Source organism: Magallana gigas, chromosome 3 (assembly GCF_963853765.1).
Source record: "Magallana gigas chromosome 3, xbMagGiga1.1, whole genome shotgun sequence".
NCBI classification, from domain to species: domain Eukaryota; kingdom Metazoa; phylum Mollusca; class Bivalvia; order Ostreida; family Ostreidae; genus Magallana; species Magallana gigas.
Window position 1 is genome coordinate 30,301,612 of NC_088855.1, and position 27,871 is coordinate 30,329,482.

General features: G+C 33.9%; 2 protein-coding genes across 3 annotated transcripts; one reads left to right on the forward strand and one right to left on the reverse strand.

The window, feature by feature from the left end:
- LOC105326222 (ankyrin repeat domain-containing protein 27) lies at positions 1–15,660 on the reverse strand. Its single transcript, XM_020066308.3, has 19 exons — positions 15,507–15,660; positions 14,809–14,914; positions 13,876–13,912; positions 13,441–13,517; positions 13,179–13,234; positions 10,457–10,513; positions 7,288–7,355; positions 6,910–6,949; positions 6,551–6,667; positions 6,196–6,272; positions 5,735–5,894; positions 5,439–5,510; positions 5,233–5,308; positions 4,922–4,959; positions 4,606–4,709; positions 4,358–4,448; positions 3,695–3,902; positions 3,223–3,292; positions 1–2,848 (listed from the first exon to the last, which is right to left on the reverse strand). Exons 1-19 carry the CDS (start codon positions 15,582–15,584, stop codon positions 2,788–2,790), a joined length of 1,593 nt encoding a protein of 530 aa, XP_019921867.3. The 5' UTR covers positions 15,585–15,660; the 3' UTR covers positions 1–2,787.
- LOC105326209 (E3 ubiquitin-protein ligase Bre1) lies at positions 15,635–27,848 on the forward strand. 2 transcript variants are annotated; one of them, XM_066079263.1, is made up of 19 exons: positions 15,635–15,743; positions 17,437–17,559; positions 17,684–17,851; positions 17,982–18,051; positions 18,174–18,527; positions 18,830–19,044; positions 19,473–19,694; positions 20,003–20,128; positions 20,275–20,448; positions 20,595–20,730; positions 20,842–20,963; positions 21,189–21,454; positions 22,759–22,843; positions 23,301–23,483; positions 24,090–24,218; positions 24,511–24,683; positions 25,085–25,262; positions 25,878–25,979; positions 27,290–27,848. In XM_066079263.1, exons 2-19 carry the CDS (start codon positions 17,446–17,448, stop codon positions 27,464–27,466), a joined length of 2,994 nt encoding a protein of 997 aa, XP_065935335.1. In that variant the 5' UTR covers positions 15,635–15,743; positions 17,437–17,445; the 3' UTR covers positions 27,467–27,848. The 2 variants fall into 2 exon arrangements, with proteins under 2 accessions (XP_065935335.1, XP_065935336.1); XM_066079264.1 differs by lacking the exon at positions 15,635–15,743 and adding an exon at positions 16,423–16,532.
- The last annotated feature ends 23 nt before the right edge of the window (positions 27,849–27,871 follow it).

Below are 27,871 nucleotides of genomic sequence, written 5' to 3' on the forward strand. Positions count from 1 at the left end.
TTGTAGTATGATATTTATTAAGGTCAATAGAAATAACTTTAACAATGAACATTTGCATCATACATATTAAGTATACATTTGCACATGCTAGCACAGAATATCACATCATATTAAATATAAAATTTGGCTAGCTAGGATGTAAAAATAAAAGAAAACTGCAGATATGTTTAAAATAAATTAAAAGAAATGACTTAGTAAAAAACTCAACAATTTCACTGTAACTCAGCGAGTTGAACAGATCGCATTTGTTGAGTTTATTTAAGCCCGAGCTGCTACATATACAATATATATGATCAAAATATTGAATGCAGATATGTACTGATGTACTTTTACAAATACAGTAAAACCTGTACAAACTTACAACATTTCAAAAATTATTTCTGTAGAATGAACAAACTGTCATAAACGACAGTGCCATTTTGTTATCATAATGGACAGAAAAAGGGATTAAACAGGCTTCTCTAATACTTGAAAAATTCAAATAAATTGAAGGACACTGTACAATAACAACCAATATTGGTCCGTAAGATTTTCTTATGAATTATGGTAAGTATTCTCACCATTTGATTAAAATAGTATTAGGGACTAAGGCACCGCATTCTTTTGATACCATACTAGTGGCGGTGAAGATCAATTTAACATACCGTTTCTAAAACTATAAATACCTTTTTAAAAAAAAAAAAAAATATATATATATATATATATATATATATATATATATATATATATATATATATATATATATATATATATATATAAAATTTAATTCTAATTGTAACGCCTCATTTGATTGGCTAAACAAATTCATATATATCGTATAACATAATTTGCCTACGCCACAATAAGACGCGCCAGCAAAACGTATTAATCCGCTTGACGTTACGTTTAAATTTTGTACAAATTAACATTTTTTAATTAATTAATGGGCCTTAATATCTAATTTAAATAGTATATAATTAAATTATAAGGAATAAATTTAATTTCTACCTATGTTATACGAGTATAACATAACTTGGAACAGTTTACGCTTTTTTATAAATCGCTTCGCGGTTTATAAAGTGTAAACTGCCCCAAGTTATGTTATATCGTATAACATAGGTAGAAATTAAATTCATTCCTTATATATATATAAATATATATATATATATATATATATATATATATATATATATATATATATGATCAAACTGTTACCCTATACAATCCTGTCTGAAAATTGATCATACATGTACTAATATACATGTACATATGAATGAAAACATATCTATCAAATCAGAGATTTACGGTTAAATAAAGTGGAGCCTTTAATATCACATAATGACATCATGTACTGTTAATAAATACATGTACTTGATTAGGGGAAAACACATTCTATCCCATTGTACTAAAGATAACACATTACATAGCATTATAAATAAATTAACTTACCTCTGATAAAAATATCATTGGATGAGAAGATATAAATTCATTTCCCTCATCCAAATGACACAGAGACCAGAAGGACCCAAGTTCATATAAATTTGCCCAATGACTTGTAATTTTTTAATATGCCCATGTTAAAATTGCTATACATATATGTAATTGAAAATAATAAGTTACTAGACATTAGTATGAGTACTGTGTTCATTATATTCGCCCCATTTTATTTTCACCTTTTTACCCTTGTTTTCAGTGGCATAATTTAAGACTAGGTCAATTCAAAATAATTTTTAAATAACTGTTAATTTTTAATAAATTTTTGGACGAATTGGAGGCAGGATGAACTATTTGCAACTGTGGAAGGGCAAAATAAGCACAGGGAGAAAATAACCGTGTATACAGTATATTAATTTAAATATCAGAAGGCTTCTGCTGTAAAATACTGGGGCTGCCTAACAACCTCTAAGAATTCATGTAAATGACAGCAGCATTAATTAGCAGCAGAATACCTGATACACATTTTAAAGGGACTTGGACACGATTTGAGATCAAAAATTTTATTTTTATTTTACTGTATAAAATGGTTTACTGGTGCATTTTAAATGATTGACCAAAATATTGAACGTTAAATCAAGTTACAAGCGAGATACAGAGGTAAGAATTGGTTGTTATGTAAACAAAGCTCGAGTCTTATAGTTGTTTACAAAATATGTAATGCAGAGATTTACCATTCCTTTGACAAAATGACATGTAAAAAACAATTTAAACTTACCCAATATCTTCATAAATACTAGTATCAACAAAAGAAAGATACATTTGATTGAAACTTACACCAATACTACAAATGTGTAAAAAATGACAATATTCAGCTTTGTTTACAAAACAAAGAATTATTAACTCTGTATCTTCCTTATAACTTTATATCTGACTTTCAAATTTTTACATATAGCATTAAAAACTTCTATATTTATCAGTATAAACATTGAAGATGGAAAAATAAAATTTGAAAATTTGAGGTCAAATCGTGTCCAAGTCCCTTTAAATCATACATTAATACCTGGTGAACATGAATAAGTCTTGTCAGGACATTTTTTTCTGTATAATCACTAATTGATAGTTAAAATCCTCAATTCAATAAATTAAACCTCAGTCAAATTGAGAAATGGATATCAAAACATGCATACCCAGGTACGTCTTGTCAGGACATTTTTTTCTCTCTGTATAATCACTTGATAGCTAAAATCCTCAATTCAATAAATTAAACCTCAGTCAAATTGGGCAATGAATATCAAAAAGTCTTCTTTGGCTTATTGCATTCAATTCAAAACCAATTGAGTTCTAAAACAAACTGTCTCTGGAAAAAGGCCATCAACTCTGTTTACCAAAGTTCATTCCAAACATGTCATTTTGTAGGGAGGTTAGAAAGTCCCTGGAAATAAATACAAAAAATTCTCTAACTATCATGGATATAGATAATTAAACCCTTTACTAAGGATCAGATTTTCCCCAAACCAAATCTCAATCTATACCCATTTGGCAAGGTGGAGTCATTTTGAAGGTAAATATGGTATACACCTTCTAATACTGTGGAATCATTAGATTTTGTGGTGGCTCAATCTTCATGGAATTCGTGGGTAACTCTCAACCATGAATTAAAATCCTCCATGAATTAATAAATACGGGTTATAAAGTCATATACCTACTTTTGTAGGTATAAAAAATATAAATTTCACCAATCCACTAAAGTTACCCTCCACGAATTTTAATGATTCCACAGTTTTTCGGGAAATTGAAATGTCTTACCCTAAGTCTTCCTTGTCTTGTTTTCTGGTTGGGAGCCCTTCTGCTGGCTTTTGTAATCTCTCGTAACTCTCTGATATAAAGAAATATAAAGATGACTACCTATAGATCTACCAATATTCAATATTTCATGACCTGGTATATATTCTAAACTCTCAATAACAGGTAAATTATGATTACAATTACCAGTAATAAATTCTATATACTTATCAAGTACATTAACTATGTTCATGAACAAAAGATTTTATTGTCATTAAGACAAAAAAACTGCATCAATTACCGGTAACAAAATACATTCATGCATAAACTAAACGTTCAGAGCCAAGGAAGATAATTCATGTAATTGTAATTGTACATCAATAATTTGTTTTATTATTGGAATACAAAGGTTGCCAACATCTATAATCTATACAAGTATAAATAAATCTGTACTTGTACAATTATATATGATAAATAATGATACAAAATAACCTACCTCCAAAAATACTGCTAGTGTGATTGGACTGCTTTTTCTCTGTCTTCCTGAGTTCGTCATTTGACTCTTTTAACATCTGCGAGATTCGCTCCAGCTGTCGGTCATAGTGACTTGCACCTAACTGAACCACAGAGGAACCGTTCACAGGACTGCTGAGGTCAGCTGCATTTGGACCATTGGTGGCTCTCCTCAACTCCTCTAGACTTATCTGTAATTCAAACAAACATGTGACAACACTGTTGAAAAGAAAAGAAATGTATAGCTTAAAACAACTTGACACACTTTCTATAAACATGAGATAGAAATAAATGTAGCCTATAAATAAGTGACAAATATTGTTTTTTTTATTCTAAACACATTTTTGGAATAAATACAGTAATACTGTATAACGGGTTATTTTTGCCCCATGTTATTATCGCCCTTCTTCACTTGCAAACAGTTTCGACCCTTCTTGATTTTGCCCAGTTGTGATTAAAGAGAGATAATTTGAGACATTGGAATTAGCTCAATTTTTAAATTTGTCCGCTGACAACGAGGGCGAAAGGGACCAAAATAAAACGGGGATGAATATTTCCCTGTATACAGTATTCAAATGTGGTCTGACTTGTATGCTATATATTTTTGAACCAGTATTTGCAATTTCCATTTTACATGTGTGTTTACCTCTCTCTTGAGTCTAGGTTGTCTCTCCATTTCATCAAAAGAAGTGTTTTTCATGTATTCAACAGCTGCCTTGAAGGTCACCAAACAGTAACTGAAAAACAATCCATGATAACAGGTATTTGTCAACACAGAACCTTCATTAAAAACACATCTTGCTATACACAAAATATTATTAATATAAATTGTTCACAGATCTTTTTAATATTTCACTAAAGAGTTACTCTGCTCGATATAAACGTTTCACACACCTCAGGTTGCCTCTGTCGTTGGCCTCGGATGCCCAGTGGAATGTTTCTATGTAGTGGATGTTGCTGGCAAAATATCGACACTGGGCCTGGGCAATAACTGTCACCTACAGCAAAATTAAGAAACGGTTCAATTTCTTACAGTACATGTTAATAACTTCACCTCAAGAATTTCTTTTTCCACAATTATAATCCTACACAAGAGGGATGATTTTAAGGGAATGGGATAGTGCTAAAGTTCTTTTTTTTAATACATATACTTTATAAAAAATCAACAATCACTATTAAATGGAAAGTTTGATAAATTGCCTATTCTTACCAATATAGGAATGAGATCATCTGAGGTCAAACAATAGTCTATAAAATAAAACAAATTCATGATAATACAAAGAAAAATACTGTATTTAAATATGATACACATTATTTAATAATTTTTACATGTATAACAATTTAATATTTTGAAGATACATTATTCAAGTTTGAATGAATATTCTACAAGGTACAAAGATCAGCCCAACAGTTCAAAATAGTAACAAAAACTTCATAAATAAATAAATAACAGACTAACAGACAATATTAAAAAGCAGACTTTTATATTTCTTTAAGTTCTAGGTAAGAGAAGTTGCTTACTTTCCTCAGCGGCTGTTGATACAGGAGGTACTCGGTTTTCTTCTAAATGATTCTGTATGGTTTGGCTTGCATTGTCCTTCAAATAAATTCAAACATTCTCACTTTATAACATTTTTGACTTTTAGACAAAGACGTAGAGTATCTTCTAGTATCCCTTTTATTCTAAATTAAAATCATTGCATGACTTTCCCTAAAATAATACTTACAATGGTTGATTTCAGACAGAACAATTTTTCCAGTGGCGTCCGGAGTCCATCCAGATTTGCTAATTCTACAACCTTCAATAAAATACATCTTGCAATAGTGTATGCATCAACATTTTGATTTTACATTAGACTTTCATTGAACAAAATTTAAAAATTAGTCAAAAACATTTAACATTCATATGTCTATGGATTTGAACAAACAGCAATATTCCAATGGTGCATAAAATGCTGATTTATATCATGTACCATAATCAATCCAGCATATTTTTTTTATGAATTATAAAATTAAGACTAACCGCTTGAGGAAGAGGACATGCTATCTTCTTGTTGACCCCTAGCTGCTCTGCCGTCACATTGTGGAGTTGTCTGCTCTTGGTAAATAGTACTTTATCATCTCGCTCATATGTTTCCTTGACAACAGAAAACACCTTACTGTGGACTGTACCCATTACATAGCTGAAAGCAAAAACCACAGATTTGAAAATCCACACATAGTAAAATTATGACATTTTTTGTGGGAAACAATATTCCAGGAAATTTGTGGGTACCTTTTCCCATGAGTTTACGACAACACAATTTCATGTGTAGTGACCCACTTTTTAAGTTGAATAACGGTTTATTCAGGAAAATCATTTCTTTCTGCAAAATTACTCCCCAAAATCCGTAAAGTGTCCTCTTTGGTTATACATGTAAATGATTCTACATCAATAATGGCTTTAAGCTATAAAGTGAGAAAAGTGGAAAGTTGAATACACACCTTTCGACACTGTAATCTAATGTCTCTCTGAATTTGGGATCCTGCTGTTTAGCATACTGAGAACATTTTAAGCAATCCTGTGGATAAAAATATATACACACATTTACACAAACACTCAATAAAAGTTTCATCTAAACATCCACTGCACCTGATAAAAATCCAAGAAAAAATCTACCAGATGTGCCCTTAACCTATGGTATGTTTTCAAATACAGGAACATACACATCAGTATGAAATAATATTTAAGCTTTTATTGACTATGAATGGCAAATGCTATTTCACCTGTAATTTATTTACAGTGTCTAAATCATGGAGACAAATCTATACAATCATGTACAGGTAAAATAAGAATTACCTGAGTAACTTGCTGGCATAGAGACTTCAGTTTGTGCTGGACTTCAGAGAGGTAATCCTTGAGGATCATATAATTAGCATTAAACTGTTTCAGATTCTCATCCACCTGTCGTAAAACCTGCAAAATAAAGCCACACTCTCGAGTGACCACTCATATTTGTACACAATATTAGTTTTTTTTTTTCCTAAAGATTCTCCTTATTGTAGTCATACAATAGAAGTGGTCAGGGAATGGGGAATAAACTGTACTGAATTATGCTTTCCAACTTCAAAACACACAAAAAATCTAACAAAAATTTTAATACATGTAATAATAGGATATTTTAAACATCAAAATTAAGCATGACAAAATATTCTTACCATTTTGTACTCGGCAAAAGATTTTAGGAAGTTACAAGATCTGTAAAATTATAAACAAACAAATCACTCTTTCTCTTACTGTTAATTGGGGTAAGAGTGTAAATTCAGGGACTAAAATATGAATATCTTTAAAATTTATTATTTTGTAATGTTTAATTACTAAATAGACATAAAGTGTAGCAGACCACTAAGGCATGACATATGAGTTAAAAATACTCTGTAAAAACATACTTTTATACTCATTTTGATTATGCGTTGTTCTGATATGCTATCACATCAGAGTTGATTTAACTCTGATTAGTACATGTCATTAACAGAAAAGTTTAGAATTCAACAATTATAATACACATCATCGACATGTACTAATGCAGCACTTACTCTGTGTATGTTTGAAAAGCAGAGAAAGAATTAGTAGTGGCCGGTGTCCCATTCCTTGTTGCTTTAACCTAGACAAACAAGAAATTTCTGACAGTAAACTGCCTAGACTAATAAAACTAGAGGTACTGTGAGCAAGCTCACAATTGATACCCCCCGCTAAGAAAAATCATAACTCATGTATTTTTTCTATTATAGAAAATATTGAATGAATCTATTTCATCGTCCATTTTCTATAAATAACAACTGCTCTATTTTTTAAAACTGTTAATGCTTATATGAGTACACAAACCAATTTCTATTCTTTAAATTCCATTTTAGTTCAAGTTAACTGTTAATGCATGAGGACATTTGCATCCTTATGTTAACAAACATGACTCGAATCAACGAAATTCCAATTTTGAATTATTGGTATACTGAGCCCGATTTTTTTTTAACAATGACCTTGAACTTCCTCAATTGACCTTTGGTCAAGGTCATGACATACTCTCAGGTTATAAGCATTCTAGATGTGAATTAAGAACTTCCAAAATTTGTCCATTAGAAAGATATGGACTGGACACGAGTTTTATACTTTTATGCAAGTGACCTTGGCCTTGCCCAAATGACCTTGGGTCAAGGTCATGACAAACCCTTATCTTATAAGCAATCTTTGTGTGAACTGAGAACTTCCAATGTTTCTCCAGAAGAAAGATATGGACCGGACAAGAATTTTGCGTTTTTTTTCTGCCATTGAAATTGACCTTGTCCAAATGACTTTAGGTCAAGGTCATGACACACCCTTAGATCATAAGCAATCTTTGTGTGAAGTAAGAACTTCCAATGTTTCTCCATTAAAAAGATATGGACCGGACACGAATTTTGCACTTTTTTCTGTCAGTGACCTTGACCTTGCCCGAATGACCTTGGTTCAAGGTCATGACACACCCTTAGGTCATAAGCAATCTTTGTGTGAAGTTAAAACTTCCAATGTTTCTCCATAAGAAAGATATGGACCGGACACGAATTTTGCACTTTTTCTGTTGGTGACCTTGACCTTGCCCGAATGACCTTGGTTCAAGGTCATGACACACCCTTAGGTCATAAGCATTCTTTGTGTGAAGTAAGAACTTCTAATGTTTCTCCATAAGAAAGATATGGACCGGACACGAATTTCGCACTTTTTCTACCAGTGACCTAGACCTTGCCCGAATGACCTTGGTTCAAGGTCATGATACACCCTTAGGTCATAAACAATCTTTGTGTGAAGTAAGAACTTCTAATGTTTCTCCATAAGAAAGATATGGACCGGACACGAATTTTCCACTTTTTCTGCCAGTGACCTTGACCTTGCCCGAATGACCTTGGTTCAAGGTCATGACACACCCTTAAGTCATAAGCAATCTTTGTGTGAAGTAAGAACTTCTAATGTTTCTCCATAAGAAAGATATGGACCGGACACGAATCGAACAGACAGACGGACAGACGGACGGACGGACGGACGGACAGACGGACAGACGTACGGACGGACAAGGTGATTCCTATATACCCCCCCAAACTTCGTTTGCGGGGGGTATAAAAAACAAATAGTTAGGGGCTTCACAGGATTTGGTCATGTGACCAACAAAATTCATATCCTGGTGAACTTTTTTACTTTCTGTTTATTTCTTAACCACTTAGAGTTATCAAAAAAAAATTCTTACATTCAATCAGATGAGAGCATTTTATTGGTTTATATTGGGCATTGCACATTCTGAGAAATTGTATGCAGTCTGACATTTCCAATTTTGAATTATTGGTATACTGAGCCCGATTTTTTTTTAACAATGACCTTGAACTTCCTCAATTGACCTTTGGTCAAGGTCATGACATACTCTCAGGTTATAAGCATTCTAGATGTGAATTAAGAACTTCCAAAATTTGTCCATTAGAAAGATATGGACTGGACACGAGTTTTATACTTTTATGCAAGTGACCTTGGCCTTGCCCAAATGACCTTGGGTCAAGGTCATGACAAACCCTTATCTTATAAGCAATCTTTGTGTGAACTGAGAACTTCCAATGTTTCTCCAGAAGAAAGATATGGACCGGACAAGAATTTTGCGTTTTTTTTCTGCCATTGAAATTGACCTTGTCCAAATGACTTTAGGTCAAGGTCATGACACACCCTTAGATCATAAGCAATCTTTGTGTGAAGTAAGAACTTCCAATGTTTCTCCATTAAAAAGATATGGACCGGACACGAATTTTGCACTTTTTTCTGTCAGTGACCTTGACCTTGCCCGAATGACCTTGGTTCAAGGTCATGACACACCCTTAGGTCATAAGCAATCTTTGTGTGAAGTTAAAACTTCCAATGTTTCTCCATAAGAAAGATATGGACCGGACACGAATTTTGCACTTTTTCTGTTGGTGACCTTGACCTTGCCCGAATGACCTTGGTTCAAGGTCATGACACACCCTTAGGTCATAAGCATTCTTTGTGTGAAGTAAGAACTTCTAATGTTTCTCCATAAGAAAGATATGGACCGGACACGAATTTTGCACTTTTTCTGCCAGTGACCTAGACCTTGCCCGAATGACCTTGGTTCAAGGTCATGACACACCCTTAGGTCATAAACAATCTTTGTGTGAAGTAAGAACTTCTAATGTTTCTCCATAAGAAAGATATGGACCGGACACGAATTTTCCACTTTTTCTGCCAGTGACCTTGACCTTGCCCGAATGACCTTGGTTCAAGGTCATGACACACCCTTAAGTCATAAGCAATCTTTGTGTGAAGTAAGAACTTCTAATGTTTCTCCATAAGAAAGATATGGACCGGACACGAATCGAACAGACAGATGGACAGACGGACGGACGGACGGACGGACAGACGTACGGACGGACAAGGTGATTCCTATATACCCCCCCAAACTTCGTTTGCGGGGGGTATAAAAAACAAATAGTTAGGGGCTTCACAGGATTTGGTCATGTGACCTCCTGGTGAACTTTTTTACTTTCTGTTTATTTCTTAACCACTTAGAGTTATCAAAAAAAAATTCTTACATTCAATCAGATGAGAGCATTTTATTGGTTTATATTGGGCATTGCACATTCTGAGAAATTGTATGCAGTCTGACATTTAGAAAATGCAAACACTTAATTAATAACTTACTCATAGTCATATTACAAGATAGAAGTGTCATCTTACCTTTAGTGATGGATCAAATGGACATTCCAAAATAAGTATTTTGTATGGTTTATAATCCTACAAATATGAACACAAATATTATCACTTAACGAGGCCGAGTACAGAACAAGTACGCACGCTTTCGCGCAGCGTTTCATTTGTATTGTGACGTCTGTTTTTTGCGTTGTTGACGCCATGGCGTGATAGTTTCAACTGCAGATATTCAGCGAAATTTGCTGAAAATAGCTCATTTGCTGCGTAAAATTGATTTCATATTGTGGAATAAACATAAATGTCTCAAAGTATAAGCTATATTTGGGCTCGGGTCAAAAAGGTGAAGAGGGTTCAGCAAGCCTAGCCCTCTCACGTTTTCTTAACCTGCCTCAATATAGCTTAATTCATATATTTCAAGACAGAAACCATGTATTTTATATTAATGACCCTAAATATGTGATGTTATATATTTATTTATTACTTAAATATGTCTGAATGTTTTAATAATGCTATAAAGATCACCATTTCCATTTTTGTCAAATAAAAAATAGCCATTATCTGACAAACTGGGAAATTGGGTATAGAAAAAAACAACTTTGATAAGATCCCTAGAACAAACCAGGAGGTAAAAGGTTTTTTTTATTTGACCATTTGATGCCTTTTAGCAATAACTTTAATATGTAGAACAGAAAAAGAAATCTCTAGGGCAGAAGTTTAACAAGAGGCCCAGGGGCCACATCGCTCACCTGAGCAACAATTGCCTTAATTCTGATCAAATTAGCATTACAGTATCAAAATATCTTGACAACTAAGTACAGTAGATCTTGCTAAAAAAAATTGAAAATCTGCCAATTTTTTTTCCACCTCTTTCTTTTGGTAAATACCAAGCCCCTTTTGTTGTTGTACCTGTAAGATAATTTTTCTATATACCCCCTCCCCCCCCCCCCCCCATTTTGTTGCCCCACTTTTCTCTAGGGTATCATGGTTTCATCAAACTTATATCTGCATAACCTGTGCTTTCACACTAAGTACTGAGTTTTGGACCGAAAAACTTTCCCAGAATATTTTTAAAGATTTTCTCTATATATGTAAAAATTCAAACCGCCGTCACATCCCCCGCCCTACCACTAGGGACTGTGATTTTGAATTTACACTACCCGAGGATGCCTCTACACAAGTTAAAGCTTTTCTGGCCAAATGGTCTTTAAAAAGATTTTTAAAGATTTTCTCTATATATTCCTATGTAAATCTTGATCCCCCAATTGTGGCCCCACCCTACCCCCAGGGATCATAATTTGAACAAACTTGAATCTACACTACCTGAGGATGCTTCCATTCAAATTTGAGCTTTCTGGCCTAATAGTTTTTGATAAGGAGATTTTTAATATATATTCCTATGTAAAAATTGATCCCCCCATTGTGTCCCCGCCCTACCCCCAGGGACTATGATTTGAACAAACTTGAATCTACACTACCTGAGGATGCTTCCATTTTAATTTGATTTTTTCTGGCCTAATTGTTTTTAAGAAGAAGATTTTTAAAGATTTTCTCTATATATTCCTATGTAAAAATTCATCCCCCTATTGTGGCCCCACCCTACCCCCGGGGACCATGATTTTAACAAACTTGAATCTACACTATCTGAGGATGCTTCCACTCAAATTTGAGCTTTCTGGCCTAATAGTTTTTGAATGAAGATTTTTAAAGATTTTCTCTATATATTCCTATGTAAAAATTCATCCCCCTATTGTGGCCCCACCCTACCCCCGGGGACCATGATTTTAACGAACTTGAATCTACACTATCTAAGGATGCTTCCACTCAAATTTGAGCTTTCCTGGCCTAATAGTTTTTGAGAAGAAGATTTTTAAAGATTTTCTCTATATATTCCTATGTAAAAATTCATCCCCCTATTGTGGCCCCACCATACCCCCGGGGACCATGATTTGAACAAACTTGAATCTACACTACCTGTGGGTGCTCCCATTTTAATTTGAGCTTTTGTGGCCCAAGTGTTTTTGAGAAGAAGATTTTTAAAGATTTTCTCTATATATTCCTATGTAAAACTTGATCTCCTTCTTGTGGCCCCTCCCTACCCCCGGGGACCATGATTTGAACAAACTTGAATCTACACAACCTGAGGATGCCTCCACACAAGTTTTAGCTTTTCAGGCCAAATAGTTTTTGAGAAGAAGATTTTTGAAAAATACCAACAAATTTTCAATAATTCTCAATTATCTCCCCTTTAAAGAGGACGTGGCCCTTCATTTGAACAAACTTGATTTTGAGAAGAAGATTTTTAAAGATTTTCTCTATGTTCCTAGTGGTTCTTGAAAAGAAGATGAAAATGTGAAAAGTTAACGACGACAACGACGACGACAACAACGACAGACAACGGACAAATTGTGATCAGAAAAGCTCACTTGAGCCTTTGGCTCAGGTGAGCTAAAAAAAATGTAAAAAGTGTGCAAAATTGATACATTTCAAGCAAAATCCCATCGGGTCCTATGTTAAAAATTAACAAACTTTGAGATGACCCCTTAAACAAACGGTGTGGTAAATGTCTTATTTTTTTATCTTAAAATAATAATTATATCAGTAGAAATTCATGTAAAAAATTTCATTAAAAAATCTAGGGCAGAAAAAATTAGACCCGGCCTCGTTAATTCAAAGATTTAAAACACCTGCAAGCATGTAGATTATTTGAAAACAAAATATATATATACATATTTGACATTTTTTTATTTACCTGATTGTACCCCAACTCTTCATTTAAAATCTTCACAGCGTGTTTTTCAGAGAAACCTGATACAAACAAATATATTGTCAAAGGCTTATCAGTCTTATCATTGCTTATTACATGTACCGAGATTTATATTTTGTTATCCCATTACATCTATAATTTATTTATTTATCTATTTATTTATCTATTTATTTATTATTTGTTTTTCAATTCATTTGTTCATCTATTTTTATCTAGTAAGTACAAGCAAAAACATGAGTTGGCGTACCTTCCACTGTCTGAAATTCTTTTCCATTCTCTTCCAGCTGCACCACTTTGGCAGATGATTCCAGAGTTTGGTACTGGCTTAAAAAAAATAAAAATATTAAGGTCAAGTACCCGTACCCAGATTGGCAATATTCACTGACTTCGGGATTTTTTCTTTCTTTTAAATGGTATCACAAATTTTAATAACTCAAGAATCTTATTTTTCCTGCTTAAAAATACACACTAGAATACCGGTAATAGAAATTTAGTTAGTACATGAACACTAAAATTAATTACTGGCATATCAATTTTTGTTCAAGTTGATCTTTCTGAATATACCGGTAGTCGGTACATGTATTTAGAAAACACTTTTTGCTCAGATCAAAGGAATTCCTCACTTTGATGTTCTGTCTGGTGAAAGTTTTGTTTTCAACACTTGCCCATAGAAAAATCTTACCTTTTAAAGTATGGTGATGGCTTCAGAATATGAGTTTCTGTAATTCAAATTAGATACTCTCAATATCTGTTGAGTAATTTATGATTGATTGTTTTCACTGAAAATTGAATAGATTTTTTTCACATCATGATACTCCATTTATTTGAACCTATTACAAGATCCCTTGGGGTAAATAATTTATCTCATGTTAATTATCTCACTCATTGTATTCTATAGCCTACTGTAGAATCATCAGAATTCGTGTTTGCTCATTTTTCTTGGTATTCATGAGTAGCCCCCCCCCCCCCCCCCCAACCCACAAATTTACATCCTTGACGAATACTATTGAGAGAGTTACTTCTTTTACTGAAACTGAAAACCGATACATCCATGAAATTCCCACAAATAAGCAAAAAACCCAAAATCCACGAAAATTGACCCCCATGAATTAAAATGATTCCACGGTATCTATTTTTCCCTATGACATGCAAAGAACACCTTTTGCACACTGCTGAAATGAACAGTACATGTACCAGTATCAACATTAACCTAGAAACAGTAAATTTTATATGAAATTTTCAATTGATGTGAAAAGAGGTAGCAAAGAGTTGTAGGCTTATTTACTCTTCATTCAGTCTCATAAATGCGTCTAAATTATTTTACAACCATCACACTCATAAAATTCTATGAGGGCTACCTTACAAATTATCAAGGACCCACCCCTTAAATACAATCTGGGACAGAGTAAAGTATTATCATTATAATGTGACAAAATCTAGCAACTGAAAATATATCTTCTTCTGTTAGTATAATTAGTAATAATAATAACAGTACTCTCAAAAGGTCTATATAACAAGTACATGTACATGAAGTATTAATGACCTCATCAAGAGACTATAAAATTCATAGTACCATCATATCACATTACATAACAGTGGATGAGTCGGAGCATACCAGCTAGTTTCCTTGTGACTGTAATATTTGCCAAAGAGGAAGTCTGTGGAATACACACAATGTAACAATTCTCCTGTGCTTTTTCATACAATCCCAGGTATTCTTTCTGCAAAAAGTAACAGATTCAGATCAATAATCCATGATACTAGAATCTGAATATATACACATTTTTTGATTTAAAATGTGGTCTATTCATTGAAGTCTGTAATGCATATATGACTTAAATTCAAACTATCTAAAACATCTAAATAAATCCAACTCCTCACTATTTCATCACGTTAAGTCAAGGACCAATATATATACCAGTATAAGTTAGACCCCCCCCCCCCCCCTTGGATGAATCACTCAAAACCCTTAGAACAGTGTCCATCACAACTGTATATTCTGCTTCACACAAAAAAAAGTTGGAGTGGAGGTGTACTGACACTATCAATTCTTCACATGCTCTTAATTGTCATTACAATACCAGTAATAAACTTAAGTAGACATTGTCTTGATTATAAGTGGCTAAGATTTCGAATTTACCATACCGACTGTCTGTGCATGTGATTTGTATAACGTTAGTACATATATATATGTGTACACAGGTACAAGTGTCCGACAGTGTCACATCACATTTGATGCTAAAACGTGAGCTACACGGCCTTCTCCTTCTCGACATTTTACGCATCAAAATTGTGTTATAAAACCTAAATTACCTGCAATGCCCTAAAAAGGGGGTTAACATCTAACTCATCAACCTCTGTCATCTTATATCCAATATTTGTGTATTTCATGTGACTGTCATTTTCATCCAAGTTATGTTTATTCGGGTTTCCTCTAAATTTTTGCTCGTTTCCTTTTCCTAAATATCCGACGGGTACCGAAGACCAATTTTTTTCATCCGGGCAAGTTCAAGATGGAAGCGCAGTGATCAAAAGCGGGGAAAATTTCTTGTATGTTTGCATTTTATGTTTATATTGATGCATTATGAATATATTTTTAGTAAGGCAATTGCCTGTAACACATTCCAGATTAGAGCTGTTCTTGTTTATATAAATATGTTGAATAATCCTTTATCTATTGTAATCAATTTTAACACAAGACCTAAAACCATAAAATTTAGCGTCTATGTTGTCATATATATTTATGCATGATCTTACATATGGATATGCAACTTTCTATGGCCATGCACATGAGTAAGAAGTTCTCAACATAAGACATAAATGGAAAAATATTCTACACGTCTCTGAAAAAGTTTTAAACTCCAAGATAAGAATACAGTTTAACATTAGAGAGAATAATCTTTCCAAATTCAAGTTGATATGAAAGTGTTTTTGCATAGTGAAAATCCTAAAACATAAGCATTGAATCATCACCTCCACTCACATAGGCTTGTGTAGAAAAAAAAAAAAATTTAAAAGTGGGGACCTCGAAGGAAAAATAATAAGGGAGGATGCAACCTTGGATACCGCCTCGCTTCATCAGCTGATTTCTCTTTGAAAATGTAAACTAGAAACTTGCGCCGATTCATATTCCTTTATAACTGATTCTTCTTTAAGACCTCACCTCCAGTTTAACTCTATTTAACATCTCATTCAATAAATGTTCTCTTTTTCTTGCATGGACATCCGAAATCTACAACTCCTTAGCTCTTCCCAGAACAAATCGTATGGCAAGAGATTTCACGTGCTGTACTTTCGCTTTTTGCAGAAGCCAAGGAGTTGTCGATTTTGAAAACACAAGTAATCAACAAGTTTATTAATCTTGGTGTAAAAAATAACTAAAACAGAGTTAATATATCAAAGAATGCGAATCAGCCCATATGTCTAGTTTAATGTTTTAAATGAGAAATTAGCTGATGAAGGAGGCGGTATCCAAGATGACTTCCACCCATGTAATTTTTTGAGGTACCCACATTTTCTTTTTCTTCACAAGCATCTGTGCCCCACTGATTAATATATCAACACGCTAATAGGGTTTTTAGAGTCAATAATAAGTTATCAGTGTGGGGAAAAGTCTGAAATGGGTAGTAATCAAAAATAGAATCAAAACTTTTTGATTGTAAGCAGAGCAGAAATCACATTATAATGGATCTTGCATTAAAAACAGACTCCTGTGGTGTTTTTAAGAAATTCTTTAGCCTGCAGATTATAGTTCGAATGCAATTAGAAATATAACAATCACAATAAGAAGTTCAATTTACATGAATATAAAAACTAATAAGATGTATTAATTTAAGCTGAAAGTCATATTTGCATTTGTAATCAAATTACAATAACTTAATTCTGGTTGTTATGTACTTTCTCATTGGCTAAAAAATTATTTTATATCGTATAAAGAATGTTGCATACGTCATAGTAAGACTAACGTCAATAAATAAATAGCCAGAATGAGGAAAGTACAAGTTAGACTTTATAACTAATTTCTTCAAAGATGTTACTTTAAAATATTCAACCGTTTAGGATTTGGGTATCAACTTATTTAATAAATGAAATTTTGTGCTGTAATTATTATGATTTTATAATTAAGTATTATTTTTTTTAAAACCTGTCTTTCCAGAGTTGTGAAGTTTACTTTTCTAGAATAAAAGACAGTTGATGACACAGTGTCAAAAATCTTATATTACGAATCATTATTTTCTTGCAGAAATCCAGGATGTCATCCAAGCGTCCTGCTGAGGATCAGGGTGGGGGCTCCAGCTCTGGACCCCCAGCAAAGAAATTATTAACCAGATTTGAACCAGTGCGGATTGGCACCATTGGAAATCTTGTAAGTGTAACAAACATGTAAAAAGCATTGAAATGTTTGTCCTGGTTTATCTATTTCTGAATCGATATGTTGAGTTTTCTTTCTTGTACTATTTCATTAATTTGTTTTCTTAAAATGCTTGTAGGAAGAGCTTGATATGAAAGTTTTGAGATTTCAAAATAAAAAGCTGGCTGAAAGAGTGGAACAGCGAAAGAGAGCTGAGGATGAGCTGAAGCGACGTATTGACCAGCTGGAGAATCGACAGAGGACAGACGATGCTGTCCTCATGATCGTCAATCGTTACTGGAATCAGGTCAGTCTATTGTCTGTTTGCAAATTGATATTCAATCAATATGATTTTAATCTGTGAAACTGAAATGGTTTTTAAAAAATATAAAATGAATAAACAAGTAATGAATTGTTTTTTGTTTTTCTTTTTTTAGCTTGATGATGATATAAGACTTCTTTTGCAAAGATTTGATGCAGAAACAGCAGATGAAATAGAGACTAAAAGTGAGTGGGTGATATGTTCTACTGCTTTATTCAACTGGTAGAATCCAAATATTGTTCATTTGCAGTAAAGTATTCCAACAGTTTTACTGAACAATTCAATTGATTTTTTTGTTATTTTGTAGATGAAAGTGATGAAACAAAAGCATTTTTGACTCTTTTGTCAACATGGGATAAACAAGAGTTAGAGCAAAAACTTGGGCAGAGAGTGGAATTCTCTAAGCGTGCCATTGGTAAGTTACTGCAGGCATTTGATAGACTGTTACAGAGAAACGAAAAGCTCAACAAAGGCATCCAGGAAAAGGTCAATCAAGAGGTGGAGGGGCTGAATCTCTCGGCAACCTCAATCAAAAAAGAACCCAGCGATGTTAAGATGGAGGTGGATGAGAAGAAGGAAGTCGAGGAAGAGGCGGGAGAAAAGTCAATCAAGACCGAAGAGGATAAAGAGATCAAAACTGAGCCAGAGGAAAAAACTGAGGGTATGGATAAATGTTTTACAAATTACCAAACACTTTGCATAAGCTTGAAAATTTAGTTTAACTGTTAAATAAAAACATATCAAAGAAGAGCTGGAGAAAAAATCTCCAGAGGGTATAAATAAATTCTTTATTTCCAATTTTAAACACTTGAGACACTTCTTCAAGAATTGTAAACACAGTGATAAAATGGACAGGTTTTTTTTCCATTAATATATGATATACGGTGCACTGCTACATTTATTAGGTATTTGCATTTAATATACACATGTGACAGTTATCAATTTCAATGTTTTCTCTATTAGAAACTGAGAAAACTGAAGTCAAGAAAGAAGAAGAAACCTCAGAAACTGAGACCAAAGTCTCAGTGAAGGAAGAGGAGCCCTCTGAAGAAAAGCCAGAAATCCTGTCTCTCCAGGGGATTGTAAAGGAAGAACTGGCAGAGCTTCAGCGAGAGAATCGTCGCCTGCACAACACTGCCACCTATCTACACCAGAGACATCATGAGCACACACTTGAGGTTATTGTACATTGCAAAAAAAATATTATATCTGTCAGAGTATAAGATTTTTATCCAAATATTGCAACCATTTTTCCTACTCATAATGTGTTTTCTATCCGAGAGTCTTGATGAGAACTCACACAGATAAGTGGACAAAAATCATTTACCATCACATATCAAGAGAGATTCTTTTTATCACGTATTTTGTTGGGTTTTAATGTGAGCATTCCTATTTTATAGGGTTTTGATAAAACATAGATCCTAATAGCATTTCAACAGTATTGCGTAAATATCCAGTGTGACGTCATCACAATGTAATATGTTAAACTTATTGCATTGGTTATCCACTGCATATTGGTGCAAACGTGTAATAAAAAAAACATATATTATAACACTTTTAAATAGTACTAGTGGGTATAATGCAATGCTGATGTTATTTTTTACAGGTCGCTGAGTTGCAGGATAAATTGACAGCTGCAGAAACGGAGATTGCGGAATTGAAGAACAAAATGGATGACCTTGAGTATTACCACGGCTGTGCCAGTCAACAGGTGGATAAGCTGGACAGACATCTAAATGATGCCCTGCAGAAACTGAAGAGCTTTGAGGACACTACTGTGGTGCACGACGGCTCTGGCAAAGGTGTTACAGGTGTAGCCAAAAGCAAGGTAAATTATCATATATTGGCATAAGTCCCTCTTTGGACATTGTTTGTAAGCCCTTTCCTAACTCATTTGTTGATATTTTTATTTTAATTATTTCAAAGGTGCATGAAGATTCTAATTCGAAACTAGCTATATTTTCATTCGCCTAACAGATAATACTTAAAATGTTACAAAAAATATCAGAATCTGGTGTTTTCTCATCAGTTGGGTCTGATTGTTACTGTACATGTATCAAACTGTTGATTCTTTTGTCTGATAATATTGTATTTTATGTACAATAGTAAATTGATTTTGTAATTTGCTGTTTATAGTTTGATGAGATGATGTACGAGCTAGAAGAACAAAAAGAGCTGGCCACGAATCGACTGACGGAGCTAGAGAAACTCAGCAAAGATCATCAAGAGGCTTTAACTGAGATAGAAAAACTTAAAACCGATGTAAGTTACATGCATCATACATCATTGTATTGGGATAAAAGAACAATTTCTGCATAAACTAGAAAGTTACATCAAACTGAAAGTCTTACTGAAAAGGCTCTATCATTTTTTTGGTCAATATTGGGCTAGCCATATTGTGTTTGTAGCTTCAACACCTGCCAGAACATATAATCGTGGACAGCACAGAGTACAAATGCCTGCAGTCCCAGTTCTCTGTGCTGTACAATGACAGCATGCAGATCCGGACACAGCTGGATGACACCCGGAACTTACTCCAGACCAGCAAAAACACACATCTCAGGCATCTGGAGCAACTTGAAGTAATTGTTTTAATACATGTACTAATCTTCATATGGACTGCATTTTAATTGTGAATAAACTCTATGATGTTGCAGATGTGTAATGTTAAAAGAAATGCTAGATGCTTAAAAAGAAATATATTTAGAGAATGTTTTATGTTTGATAGTGTGATGAACTTGAGACTCAGAAAAAGCTGAGGTCAGAGTGCTTACAACTGGAAGACAATCTGGCTCAGGTCAGGAGAGAGTATGAAATGCTGAGGATCGAGTTTGAGCGAACACTGGCTCAGAATGAACAGACAGGTTAGTGTCCATAACCAGAATGACTGGTGTTCAAGAATACAATTCATTGAAATATATTTTGCTGATTATTTTATGATGACAAAGATAGTTGCATGTTACATGTTCTATTAGCTCCAATAAACCATGAAATGAGAAGCCTGATCCAGAGTCTACAGAAACATAACCAGCAGTTGAAAGCGGAGGCTAGTCGCTCCAGAAGAAGAGCTCGGGAAATTCAGGCAGATATGAACAAGGTCTGTTAATGCAAATAGATTTACAAAAAAACTGACAGGGATCTTTTTGTGAAAGAAAAAAATCGCTTTTTTATGTGTTTTTGATGACTCTTTCCAAATGTTTGAGAGGGTAAAAAGTGTGAAGTAACATACCCTTAGGGCTATTTATGTCTACAAGCAATAACTTTTGCATAAAAAGATTGTGGATAAGTTGATGAGGAGACAACCTATTTCATTCTGAACTAGATGAAGGCAGAAGGATTCAAACCTGAGGAGAAGCCAGAACAGACCGAAAATCCTGCAGGGGGGAGTGATCAGGGTGAGAGTGGGGGATCAGGAGGGGGAGGGGAGCCAGGGACCTCCACCCCCACCCAGTCAGCCCCCTCACCGCCCCACCCAGGCATGAAGACTGAGGGGGACCTCGGGAAGGAGGAGGAGAAAGAGGAGTTTGATTACAGAGAAAAAGGCAAAACAGACATGGAGGTCATCAAGGAATTGAGAGCTCAGTTAAAGTAAGTTGAGATTTATCTGTGATATTGTGTATATCCATGGATGAAATGTATGAAAATGGTTGGATTACATGTATTGTATTCTATTTCTGTACATTGCATATTGAATCAATCTTGAATATTTCAATTGTAGAAGTCTTTTTACATTAAGTTTATATACAGCATAAATCTGCATATTATATAGTGTAAACATAAATCCACTAAGGCCTTGAAGAAGCACTCATACTGAAGATACAGAGTACATTCATTTGATACACCTTGGTTTCATTAATATTTATGGAATTTAAAAAAATTCACAAATTTGGGGATACTTAAATTTGTGGACATTGGTACAATGTATTGCCAATACAATTTGTAATTGCATGTCTTATTTCTATGAGTTCTTGAATTTGACAAAGAAGTTAATGAAAATTGGATCTTTCAGATGTATTGAAGAAACCATAGTATATGATATTCCAGTGTTTCATACATTTATGTCAGCACATACATGTATATGAAAGAAACTTTTAATTGATTTACAAATTCTAATCTGTGTTGGTTGATAAACATTTCTTTATTAGGTTTTATAAAAGGTATGGTGTGAACAGCTGAATGCATTTTGATTTTTTTAAATTCTACATTGTATAGATTTTAAGAAGGCTGCGCAGTCATCAGATCTACCTTAAAATTTTAATTTAATTTTATCTATGATTTTTCTAGCTGTAAACTATTCTCTGGTAAAGAAAATTCCATATAATTTTAGTTTTAACTTTTACTTTCCTTTATCTGGATTCAGAGCTTTTCTTCTCAAGGAGATCATTTTAGTCCAAAAATGGCCACACCATTCAGCCTTCTTAATTCTCAAAAGTGGAAGAAAAATGATTTTCTATTTATATTTTCTGATGTTCATTTGTTTTATGCTACAATGATTTGGACAGGGACTGAATCAATAATTGCATGTAAAAGTAAGAAGGTGAAGAAACCGAAGATGTACACAGGAATGTACTTTGAAAGTTACAAAATGAGATAATACTCATTTTATGCCTTCAAAACTTTTGAAAACTTAGAAGTTGTTACATGTAAATGAAGAAAAAGGGAAAATCATCAAAACTTTAAACACAATATCAATATTTACTGACAATGTTATTTTGATCTTTTTCTGCAAATTAATTAAAGAACAGCTATGTATTTAAACTAAAAAAAAATTTTTATTTCTATGGGAAATTTTTTTTATTAGATTATTAGGGTTACTACTGTATAGATTTATTATATGTGGATATATCATAATATTCTAAAGCATACTGACAAGTTCTTTCCCAATAATTCAGACAGTCGCAGGCCAGTCAGAAGGAGCTGAAACTGTTACTGGATATGTACAAGAGTGCTCCAAAGGAACAGAGAGATAAAGTCCAGGTGTGTACATGTATTTTGTATCTGATAACTTCCAAAAAAAAAAACCACATGAAAATAAGAGACCTTATTTTGAGTGTGTTACAACACATGGCAATTAGCGACTTTGGTAAAGGCTAAAATAATATCCTTGTTTTGAATTGCCTCCCACCTATTTGAAACATTTTTTATTAGCAAAAGTTAAAGCTCTTTTTATCAATATGGAGATTTCTATTTTTTACCAATTTTTGATTGATGAAACTTCAGGTTTGAAAAACAAACAAAAAAATTCCTCCCTACCTCCTTGGTCTAGAAACCTCCAGGTAGCAATTCTAAACCAAAGAATTTTTAAAGTTGGCCTTATAAGACTGCATTTTTTTAAATACCAGGTAGTCGTTTTCATGTTAGTTCATGTACATGTTTATTAGCACTGAAGGGTATTGTATTATAACTGTTTTATTTTTTCTTTGGGTGATTTCAGTTAATGGCTTGTGAAAAGAAATTTCGACAAGAAATTGATGAACTCAAAGCGCAGATCAAGAGAATGCAGGAGAATGAGAGAAAGGAGAAGAGGAAGCTTGCGGAGGAAGATGCCATCAAGAAGATCAGCAAAATGGAAGAGAAAATATCTGAGCTGTCCAAAAACCTAGCTACACAAAAACAGGTATATTTATGGTGGTTATTATACAAATGAAATCATGCTCAGCTCCGTTAAAAAGATAATATTGAAACTGGGAATAAAATTTAAGTTGATGTACTTTAAAGAAGATTTTGTACAAACTGTAAATTGAATTTGTCAAGGCAATTTTTCATATCAAAAATTGAGAGATGTGCTTAATAGCAATTTCATAGAAGGACACCTACCTGAACTTGTAATTGTGAATTAGTAGAGTGCCGATTCTGTAAAAGGAGAGTACCAGTATTCTATGGAGAATAGAGTCTGACATGAAGGAGTGTGCACATAATTCAAAATAAAATTTAAGTTGATGTACTTTGAAGAAGATTTTGTACAAACTGTAAATTGAATTTGTCAAGGCAATTTTTCATATCAAAAATTGAGAGATGTGCTTAATAGCAATTTCATAGAAGGACACCTACCTGAACTTGTAATTGTGAATAAGTAGAGTGCCGATTCTGTAAAAGGAGAGTACCAGTATTCTATGGAGAATAGAGTCTGACATGAAGGAGTGTGCACATAATTCAAAATCATAGCATTACTCACAGAATTTAAGATCAATATATTTATAGCAATAGCAATGCTGTATTTCAGAGAGAAGAAGCCCTACTGAGTGAGATGGAAGTAACGGGTCAGGCTTTTGAGGACATGCAGGAACAGAACATGAGGCTTCTTCAGCAGCTGAAGGAGAAGGATGATGCTAATTTTAAACTCATGTCAGAGGTAATGAAGCAGCTGATATTTGATTTTACTCCTAAACTAATGGGACTCTGCCGGTATGAAGAAAATTGTGCAAACTTTTAGAGCTTTTATTACTTTATATGAAGCTTCTGAAGCTTGTTCCTTGAAGAATTAAATTAAAAACACATTTGGCTTTTGCACAAGGCTTAACCTGTCAAATTATAATTAATGTATGAAATTTAAGTAAGTAAAAGTAGCTGAATACGGATTCTACATAAGTTTTGACATCTCTCAGAAGCAATATCATAAGATACATGTTCTGTTGAATACACAGAGAATAAAAGCCAACCAGATCCAGAAGTTGCTGAGGGAGGAGAAGGAAGTTTTGGCGGACCAGGTGGCGACCCTGCAGTCTCAGGTGGAGGCCCAGAATCTGGTTGTACGCAAGCTGGAGGAGAAAGAGCAGATCCTGCAGAACACTGTCACCACCATGGAGAAGGAGCTAGGGTAAGAACTTTCAAGCCTGACACTCAGTCAGAAGAATGCACTTATGATCAAAGTACTTCGATGTAAATGTATTAAACATTTTGAAATAGGTCCTGGTCCTGTTCCTACAGTATCAATTGCACATCATGATTCATGACCACACTGATTATAGATGGGAGTTTTCGAAAAACTATGCATTTTTCATCATGATAAAGTCAACAAATCAACAACTCCCATCTATAATCAGTGTGGTCATAAATAATGCATAGTGTAGAATGATAATCTTTTGCATGGTCATTTCTTATCGATCAATTTCTTAAACTGTATGTGTGCTTCAAATGTTATTGTATGATGTTAGTGAAATTATTTATCTAAGCCATTGTGTTGTTAACACTTCAAACATTAGTATGACTTTTCTGTAGGTTAACACAGCAAGCAATGGAGATGCACAAAAGGAAAGCTGTGGAGAGCTCGCAAACAGCGGCTGATCTAAAACTTCACCTTGACAAATACCAAGCCCAACTCAAAGAGGCTCAAGTCTCGGTAGCTGAAAAAACAGGTGCTCTGGAGCAGGAATCTTTCAAATATAAACGCATGCAGGTAAATTTGTTATATAAGCAATGCAATGTTTGGTACTGATTTACATGTACATATTTGACCCCAACTTTAAGTATTATAGACCTTGATATTCAGAAAAAATTGAAGTTATGTTTGAGGTGCGCGACAATGATTGACATTTATTGATTGATGTATTAAGGAAATAATGAGTGACTTCGTTTTTTTAAAAGCATTACAATACATGTTTCACCTAGGCAATTGTCATGTAAATTGAAAAAAGAATCTCAAGAAAATTGAACTTTAGAATCATTTGATTTTGTGGTCAATTTTCTGGGATTGTTAATTTTCATATTTTTGCCTATGTTGGAATGTTTTTTCATCAATAAGCTTGAATGAAAACTAAAAAAAAACACTGTTTCTAAATTGCATAGGGATGGATGTAACGTTTTGGGTGAGGGTTATTGATGAAATCCATGAAAATTGAGCTGCCTGTGTGGCAATATATCAATTCTTCATTGGCGCATGTAGTTCTTCTTTATTACATGGACGTGCACTTATGATATTAAAGAATTATAGGTATTGAATGATGACATGTGTAATGAAAATGGTAAACAATATACCCTGGTAAACAAAACATATCTGTTCGTCTTTCATCAGGAGGAGATAGCTAAACTTCAGAGAAAGTTGGAGAGAAGCAAGAAAATTGAGATGGCGGGAGCTGCCGATGAAGTACTGATGGCAGAGATAGCCGAGTATAAGGTCAGTGGGGACTTCTTGTTTGACGTTTATTTCTGTGTCATAGGTGTTGTATTTTTTTACTGTCTGAGTTATACGAGGGATGATGGTTTGAATTAGATTGATACCTGTTAGTACCGGTAAGTTGAGTTAAAGGTCTGAGGAGTTTCCTTGATTGATATTTGCTGTGCCTGTATGCTTATCTTTAATTTGAATTCTAGGACAATAAATTTCACAAGGTCTGTGAGAACCTTATCCCAGGAAATATTTGTGAGCCTGATCTAGTAATTTAATGTCTCACACATTTGTTTAAGAGATCTTGCGTAGTCTTGTGTTTTAAAATAAGTAGCCTCAAACCAGTGTACCAATGATGAATTGCAGAATAAAGTAAACATGTTCTGGAGAAATGTTAGATGCGAATGATTTTGTAGAACTCCTATGTTTAGGAAATATGAAGGCAAAAGGTTGTATCCTGAGATCATATAAAAATCAGCAAAATCAGGTATTATGTGGACTTGTTATAGCTTGTAATTCCTTTCATCTACAGTACAACATAGTCCTAACACCCCAGTCTATACATCTATGTTTAAGACAAAGTGGAAATTTTGTTTATAAAACAAACCATATTTCATTTTGTTATACTTTCATGTTAAATACTGAAATCTGATTGGTTAAGACGCAGTTCATAATCCTTTCTATTACCCTTAGCGTTAGAAACGCACTTAGCAACAGGTAACATTAAAAATTGTTACATGCGCGAAAATTATGCGCGTATGGTTCGCTGTAGAATTCACGTTATTCCTATATGAAAGCAGTAAAATTTTCTTAAAAATTAAGACATTCAGTATAACAAAATAAATAGTGCCTGTTTGGGAGGATAACAGTTGAAATTGACACCCCTCGAAAACCATTGTCAACCTCCGCTTCGCGTCGGTTGACAATGGTTTTCGAGGGGTGTCAATTTCAACTGTTACCCTCCCAAACAGGCACTATTTATATAGTGTTGTACAAATATTAAAGTGTTAAATCACAAGAAAAAATGTGCATTTGCATTTGGCTTCCAGAGTAATAGACAAGTGACTGCTTTGGCATTATCGGTAATGGTAATGTTTCAAGGCAATCAACAACATATTTCTTTTAAGCATTAATTAGTTTAGTTTTCGTGTGATGGAACATACCCTTTTGAAGGACTTGCAAGTGTAACATGCTGTTGAATGATTAATAGTGTGGTTAGCATTCTATTGAATTTCTTCCCTTGACCCGCCCTCTAGATCCATGCAAGATTAAAAGACAACAAATCTTCATCAATAAAACTTGTTTTATTTTCTCCACAGGAGCAGTTGACTTGTCCGTCCTGCAAAGTGAACAAGAAGGACGCGGTACTGACAAAGTGTTTCCATGTGTTCTGTCTTGAGTGTCTAAAGACTCGCTACGAGACTAGGCAAAGGAAGTGTCCCAAGTGTAACGGCGGATTCGGCGCCAACGACTATCACCGACTCTACATCTCCTAGCAGGTATCGGAGAAGAGAAGTTCGCCTCACATCATTAATATTCAATATTTAAATCTGTTCATTTTTGCCAGAAAAACTTTGACTTCTCGTCTGACGGAAACATTTAAAAGTTATGCCTGTGGCCACATGATCATTCATTTATACAATCAACATTTTTATTCCATCATCATATTTGTGTTTGTTTGGACTTATGGAAGAAGAGATGCTTCATTTTGTAAGGATGGGAGATTTGATCCGGATTGGGATCTGATCTAGGATTCTATACGAACGTTTTAGATGTGTATGTTGTGTGTGAATTACGAAATTTGTTTGGAAGGCATATTTTGATGCCCTTGTATTATAAATATAGATACATGTATATGAATAAATTAATTTTATACATTTTGTTTGTTGTAGTGATTTTAT